The 7,589-nt window shown below is 42.4% G+C and overlaps 1 protein-coding gene across 1 annotated transcript in view; it reads right to left on the bottom strand.

The window, feature by feature from the left end:
• Positions 1-411: 411 nt before the first annotated feature.
• LOC120994812 (4-hydroxyphenylpyruvate dioxygenase) overlaps positions 412-7,589 on the bottom strand; it is a 150,452-nt gene continuing 143,274 nt past the window's right edge. The window contains exon 14 of the mRNA XM_040423639.1: positions 412-603. Coding sequence (XP_040279573.1) covers positions 490-603 — 114 coding nt within the window. The 3' untranslated portion in view covers positions 412-489. The remainder of the gene's footprint in view (positions 604-7,589) is intronic.

Below are 7,589 nucleotides of genomic sequence, written 5' to 3'. Positions count from 1 at the left end.
CGTATGCGGAACCATTCATTTCAATGGATCCGCAAAAAAAACAGAAGTTACTCTGTGTGCATTCCGCTTCCCTATGTCAGTTCTACAACAAAAAAAATAGAACATGTCCTATTATTGTCCACATTATGGACAAATATAGGACTGCTCTATTAGGGGACAGCTGTTCCGTTCCGCAAAATACGGAATGAATACAGACAGCCCGTATTTTTTGCAGATCCATGTTTGCGAACTGAAAAATATATACAGTCGTGTGCATGAGCCCTTATCATCAGGAAATATAACCAATCAGAATTTTAAGCAAAAGAATGAATAAATAGGTTCTGTGGAATCCACTATCTCTGTGATAACAATTTGCGGGATTATAACATCATGCCATGGGACACGGGCACAGAAGGCCAGCACAACCTGTAATAACTCAGGTAAAAGATTTTTATTATTATTTTTGACATACATAAGGGAAATTGATGTCTATTCTATTGCGTGTTTCTTTCAATAAAACACCTGAGGGTCTCCGTTTTCATTGTCGACCGTAAGATTCCCCCTGGCATCTTGATCTGCTTCTATTGCTTCAAACAAGGATTTGAAGTTACCAGCACCAAAGCCCTGCAAAATAGATTGATCACAGAGTTGGCTTTATATGTTCAAATTATGTATTATTTTCACATATACATTTTATAGGCTTTACTTGGTCTCTTTATGTATGTCGTTTTATGACCTTTTTATCACAGGTCAGAGTCTGGGACTATTAGGCCTCTTTCACACGGGCGAGATTTCCGCACAAGTGCAATGTGTGAGGTGAACGCATTGCACCCGCACTGAATCCGGACCCATTCATTTCTATGGGGCTGTGCACATGAGCGGTGATTTTTACGCATCACTTGTGAGTTGCGTGAAAATCACAGCATGCTCTATTTTGTGCGTTTTTCACGCAACGCAGGCCCCATAGAAGTGAATGGGGCCGCATGAAAATCGCAAGCATCCGCAAGCAAGTGCGGATGCGGTGCGATTTTCACGCATGGTTGCTAGGAGATGATCGGGATGGGGACCCGATCATTATTATTTTCCCTTATAACATGGTTATAAGGGAAAATAATAGCATTCCTAATACAGAATGCTTAGTAAAATAGGGATGGAGGGGTTAAAAATAATAATAATTTAACTCTCCTCATCCACTTGTTCACGCAGCCTGGCCTCTCTTCTGTCTTCTTCTTTGATGCCCAGGAGGAAAAGGACCTGTGGTGATGTCACTGCGCTCATCACGTGGTCCATCACATGATCCATCACCATGGTTATGTACCATGTGATGAGCGCAGTGACGTCATCAAAGGTCCTTTACCCAGGTCCAGAAGAAAGAAGAGGAGATCCGCAATGCGACCAAGTAGATGGGGTGAGTTAAATTTGTTTATTATTTTTAACCCCTCAATGGACATTTTACTAAGCATTCTGTATTAAGAATGCTATTATTTTCCCTTATAACCATGTTATAAGGGAAAATAATAATTATTATTATTATTTATTATTAAAGCGCCATTCATTCCATAGCGCTGTACATATGAAAAGGGGTATACATACATAATACAGACAATTGCATTAATCATAAACAAGACGAGTTACAAACTGGTACAGAAGGAGAGAGGGCCCTGCCCGTGAGGGCTTACAATCTACATGGTATGGGAGAAATACACAGTAGGTGCAGGTGAAGTTGGTCATGGCGGTATAGAGGCAGCAGGGTCACTGGTTGTAGCGCTGTCTGAAGAGGTAGGTTTTCAGGTTTCTTTTGAAGGATTCTGCTGTAGTTGAGAGTATGTTGGGGTAGCGAGTTCCAGTGTGTGGGGGATGCACGGGAGAAATCTTGGAGGCGATTATGGGAAGAGGTGATAAGAGGAGAGGAGAGAAGGAGGTCTTGTGAGGATCGGAGAGTGCGTGTGGGGATGTATCGGGAAAGTAGCTCAGAGATGTAGGGAGAGGACAGGTTATGGACGGCCTTGTATGTATTTGTTTGTACTTTGAAGTGAATTCGCTGGGCAATGGGGAGCCAGTGAAGGGATTGGCAGAGCGGAGAGGCAGAGGAGTAACAGGGTGGGAGGTGGATTAGTCGGGCAGCAGAGTTGAGGATAGATTGTAGGGGTGCAAGAGTGCTAGATGGAAGGCCACAGAGGAGAATGTTGCAGTAGTCTAGGCGGGAGATGATGAGGGCATGTACAAGCATTTTTGCAGATTCAAAGTTAAGGAAAGCGCGGATGCGGGAGATGTTCTTGAGTTGGAGGCGGCAGGTGGTGGAAAGGGCTTGGATGTGCGGTCGGAAGGAGAGGGCAGAATCCAAGGTCACTCCAAGGCAGCGGACAGTTGACTGGGGAGAGAGTGCAGCCATTGATCGTGATAGATAGGTCTGTTGGGGGTGTTGAGCAAGATGGGGGAAAGATGATGAACTCTGTTTTATCTATGTTAAGTTTTAGAAAGCGTGAGGAGAAGAAGGAGGATATGGAAGATAGGCATTGTGGGATTCTGGATATAAAGGTGGTGATGTCTGGACCAGAGAGGTAGATCTGTGTGTCGTCAGCATAAGAGTGATACTGAAAGCCATGAGACTCTATGAGATGTCCCAGGCCAAAAGTGTAGATAGAGAAGAGCAGGGGTCCTAGGACAGCACCTTGCGGGACACCAACAGAGAGGGAATGAGACGAGGAGGTGGTGCGAGAGGGAGAGACGCTAAACGTCCAGTCTGTGAAGTATGATGTGATCCAGGAGAGGGCCAGGTCAATGATGCTAAGAGATGAGAGAGTTTGCAACAGAAGGAAGTGGTTGACAGTATCAAAGGCAAAGGACAGGTCAAAGAGAAGGAGGACAGAGTATTGTTTTTTTGTTTTGGCTGTTAGTCATTGGTGACTTTGGTAAGGGCAGTCTGAATCGAGTGGTGGGGTCGGAAGCCAGATTGTAGGCGGTCAAAGAGGGAGCAGGAGGAGAAATGAGAGGACAGTCAGAATGGACATGTTGTTCAATTAGCTTTGAGGCATACGGAAGAAGTGATATGGGGCGATAACTGGACAAAGAAGATGGGTCAAGTGAAGGCTTTTTGAGGATGGGTGTAATGGTAGCATGTTTAAAAGCAGAGGGGAAGACACCAGAGGTTATTGATAGGTTGAAGAGATGAGTTAGGGCTGGGATTAACACTGTGGTGAGGTTAGGGATGAGGTGGGATGGGATTGGGTCAAGTGCACAGGTGGTGAGATGTGATCTGGAGAGTAGAATAAAATAATAATAAAATAATAAAATCTACACAACACCTAACCCAAACCTGAACTTCTGTGAAGGGTTCGGATCTGGGTACCAAACATGCTGATTTTTCTCACGTGCGTGCAAAACCATTAAAACGCTTTGCACTCGCGTGGAAAAATCTCGCATTTTCCTGTGACGCACCCGCATCTTGTCCGGGCCCTCACACGTGACGCCCGTGTGAAAGAGGCCTTAGGCCTCTTTCACATGAGCGATACGGGTTGTGTCAGGATCTGTTCAGGAAAAAAACTGATGATTTTGCAGACAAGTTCAATCAGTTTTTTCTGCAGTGTTTGCGTTTTGTTTTCCGTCCGTATTGCATGCGTTTTTCACGTGCGTGAAACTGAAGAATTAGCCCTCTTTCACACAAGTGAGTTTTTCATCTGGATGTGACGCATGTACAAGGCACTTACAAATATATTGTTATTGTCCATATTGTCTCCTTTGTTGGCTTGATTCATTTTTTTATCACATTATACACTGCTTGTTTCCATGGTTACGACCACCCTGTAATCCATCAGCGGTGGTCGTGCTTGCACAGTGTACGAAAAAGTGCCGGCCTCTCTGGTGGCCAGGACCGTGGCAGCTCACATAGGCTGGTGCTTTTTCCTATAGTGTGCAGCACGACCACCACTGATAGATTGCTAGGTGGTCGTAACCATGGAAACGAGCACTGAAAAATGAATCAAGCCAGCAAAGGAGGCAATATGGACGATAACAATATATTAGTAATTACCTTGTATTAACTTTCTTTAACCACTTGCCATCTGGGCCATTTGCCCCCTTCCTGACCAGGCCTAATTTAGCAAAACTGACATATCTCACTTTATGTGGTAATAACTTTGGAACGCCTTTACTTATCTAAGTAATTCAGAGATTGTTTTCTCGTGAGACATTGTACTTCATGATAGTCATAAATTTGAGTCAATATATTTCACCTTTATTTATGAAAAAATCCTAAATTTACCAAAAATTTGGAAAAATTAGCAATTTTCTAAATTTGAATTTCTCTGCTTTTAAAACAGAAATTGATACCTCATAAAATATTCATTACTTAACATTCCCCATATGTCTACTTTATGTTGGCATCATTTTGGAAATGTCATTTTATTTTTTTAGGACGTTAGAAGGCTTAGAAGTTTAGAAGCAATTCTTCAAATTTTTAAGAAAATTGCCAAAACCCACTTTTTAAGGACCAGTTCAGGTCTGAAGTCACTTTGTGGGGCCTACATAGTGGATACCCCCATAAATGACCCCATTGTAGAAACTACACCCCTCAAGTTACTTAAAACCGATTTACAAACTTTGTTAACCCTTTAGGCGTTCCACAAGAATTAAAGAAAAATGGAGATCAAACTTTTAAATTTCACTTTTTTGGCAGATTTTCCATTTTAATCCAATTTTTTCTTTAACACATCGATGGTTAACAGCCAAGCAAAACTCAATATTTATTACCCAGATTCTGCGGTTTACAGAAACACCCCACATGTGGTCGTAAACTGCTGTATATACACACGGCAGGGCACAGAAGGAAAGGAACTCCACATGGTTTTTAGATGCCATGTCCCATTTGAAGCCCCCTGATGCACCCTTACAGTAGAAACTCCCAAGAAGTGATCCCATTTTGGAAACTAGGGGATAAGGTGCCAGTTTAATTGCTACTATTTTTGGGTACATATGATTTTTTGATCATTCATTATAACACTTTATGGGGCAAGGTGACCAAAAAATAGTTTTTTTTTATTTAATTTTTTACGGTGTTCACCCTGAGGGGTTAGGTCATGTGATATTTTTATAGAGCTGGCTTTTACGAACGCGGCAATACCTAATATGTATACTTTTTTTATTTGTTTCACTTTAACACAATAATAGCATTTTTGAAACCAAAAAAATGATGTTTTAGTGTCTCCATGTTCTAAGAGCTATAGTTTTTTTTTTTTGAGAGATTTTTTTATGTAGGGGCTCATTTTTTGCGGGATGAGGTGATGGTTTTATTGGTATCATTTTGTGGGACATACGCGTTTTTGATCACTTGGTGTTGCACTTTTTGTGATGTAAGGTGACAAAAATTGCTCGTTTTGACAGTTTTTTTTACGGTGTTCATCCGAGGGGTTAGGTCATGTGATATTTTTATAGAGCTGTTTTTTACGGACGCGGCAATACCAAATATGTCTATTTTATTAAATTTTTTCTATTTTTAACATTTTTTTTTTTTATTCTTTACTTGGGGCATTTTTTTTTTTTTACATGTGAAACCTTTTTTTTATTTTATTTTTTCAACACTTTATTTTTTTATTTTTTATTTTACACTTTTCGTTCCCCATAAGGTCATACAAGACCTCTGGGGGACATTTACTTCACTTTTTCTTATTTTTTTCACTGTTGATTTCTCCTGTAACTGGGGCTGACATAGTAGCCCCAGTTACAGGGGAAATACACCCCCCAGAGAGGCTGTACAGCGCAATACAGCGCTGTACAGCCTCAGAGCAGGGCTGATCGAGGTCTCTGAAAGACCTCACACAGCTCCTGCACTCTCCGGTCCCGGCGATCACATGACCGCCGGGCCGGAACAGGAAGCGGATAGCGCTTCCTGCTCTGTTTACACAGCGCTCAGTGAGCGCTGTGTATGCAGCGATCTAGAAGGCAGGGACACCTGGGCACTGTCCCTGCATTCTCTCTGGGTTGCCCTGCTGTCACTGACAGCGGGCAACCCGATCAGCAGCTGCACGATTAGTGTGCAGCTGCAGTTTCTGAACGGACGTTCTGGAACGTCCATTCAGAAATAGAGAACCACCTCCCGGACGTTTATATCCTATGGGCGGACGGGAAGTGGTTAAATGATAAATGCTGTTTGCTGAAGTGACACAACCACTTTAATACAAGGCACTTACTAATGTATTGTTATTGTCCATATTGCCTCCTTTGCTGGCTGGATTCATTTTACCACATTATACACAACTCGTTTCTAGGCGTTATGACCACTATAGAAAAAAGCGTTGGCCTCTCTGGTGGCCATTCATACCCAGTATCTCCAATCCCAGCCACCTCGTATCTGCACTGCAGCGGTGGCTGTAACCCCTGGATAGGAGCAGTGTTTAATGTGATGGAAAAATTATGCAAGCCAGCAAAGGAGGCAATATGGACAATCACAATACATTAGGTACCAATACATTGTATTAACTTTGTCTTCATTATAAATTCCATTTACTGAAGTGAGACAACCCCTTTAAGCCTGATTATTCATATATATATTTATTTTACTCACTTACATAACACTGACATATTCCACAGGACTTTACCACCACCCACTGTCCCCAATGGAGCTACCCAGGGATAATCCACACAAACACAGCAAGAACATAGAAACTGCAGATATTCAGATTTAAACCTAGGATCCCAGTTCTGCAAGTCACCAGTGCTAGCCACTGAGCCACCATGCTGCCAATATACATACAGCCCTGATCAAAAGTTTAAGACCACTTAAAAAATGGCAAAAAAATCATATTTAGCATGGCTGGATCTTAACAAGGTTCCAAGTAGAGCTTCAACATGCAACAAGAAGAAATGAGAGTGAGACAAAACATTTTTTGAGCATTCAATTTAATGAAAACAACGAATAAACTGAAACAGGCTGTTTTTCAGCTGATCAAAATTTTAGGACCACATGCCTTTAAAAGGTCAAATCTGTGCAAAGATGTGGATTCATTGTCATTTTCTGTCAGGTAGTCACACGTTGTGATGGCAAAGGCAAAAAAACCTCTCCCTTTCTGAACGTGGTCGGGTTGTTGAACTGCATAAGCAGGGTCTCTCACAGCGCGCCATCGCTGCTGAGGTGGGACGCAGTAAGACAGTCATTTGGAATTTCTTAAATGATCCTGAGGGTTATGGAACAAAAAAGTCAAGTGGAAGACCCAAAAAAATGTCCTCAGCACTGAGCCGGAGGATCCAATTGGCGGTCCGTCAAGACACTGGACGATCCTCGACCCAAATTAATGCCCTTACTGGTGCTGACTGCAGCCCCATAACCATCAGACGGCATCTGAGACTGAAGGGCTTTAAAAACAAAAAACTTCAAAGACCTCGTCTCCTTGAACGCCACAGAACTGCTCGTTTGGACTTTGCAAGAGAGCACCAAACATGGGACATTCAAAGGGGGAAGAAAGTTTTATTCTCTGATGAGAAAAAATGTAACCTTGATGGTCCTGATGGTTTCCAACGTTACTGGCATGACAAGCAGATCCCACCTGAGATGTTTTCTACGCGCCACAGTGGAGGGGGCGCCATAATGGTCTGGGGTGCTTTTTCCTTCAGTGGAA

This window comes from Bufo bufo, chromosome 3 (genome assembly GCF_905171765.1).
Source record: "Bufo bufo chromosome 3, aBufBuf1.1, whole genome shotgun sequence".
Lineage (NCBI taxonomy): Eukaryota > Metazoa > Chordata > Amphibia > Anura > Bufonidae > Bufo > Bufo bufo.
The sequence above is the reverse complement of the archived record's forward strand: the minus strand, read 5'-3'. Positions and strand labels throughout refer to the sequence as shown.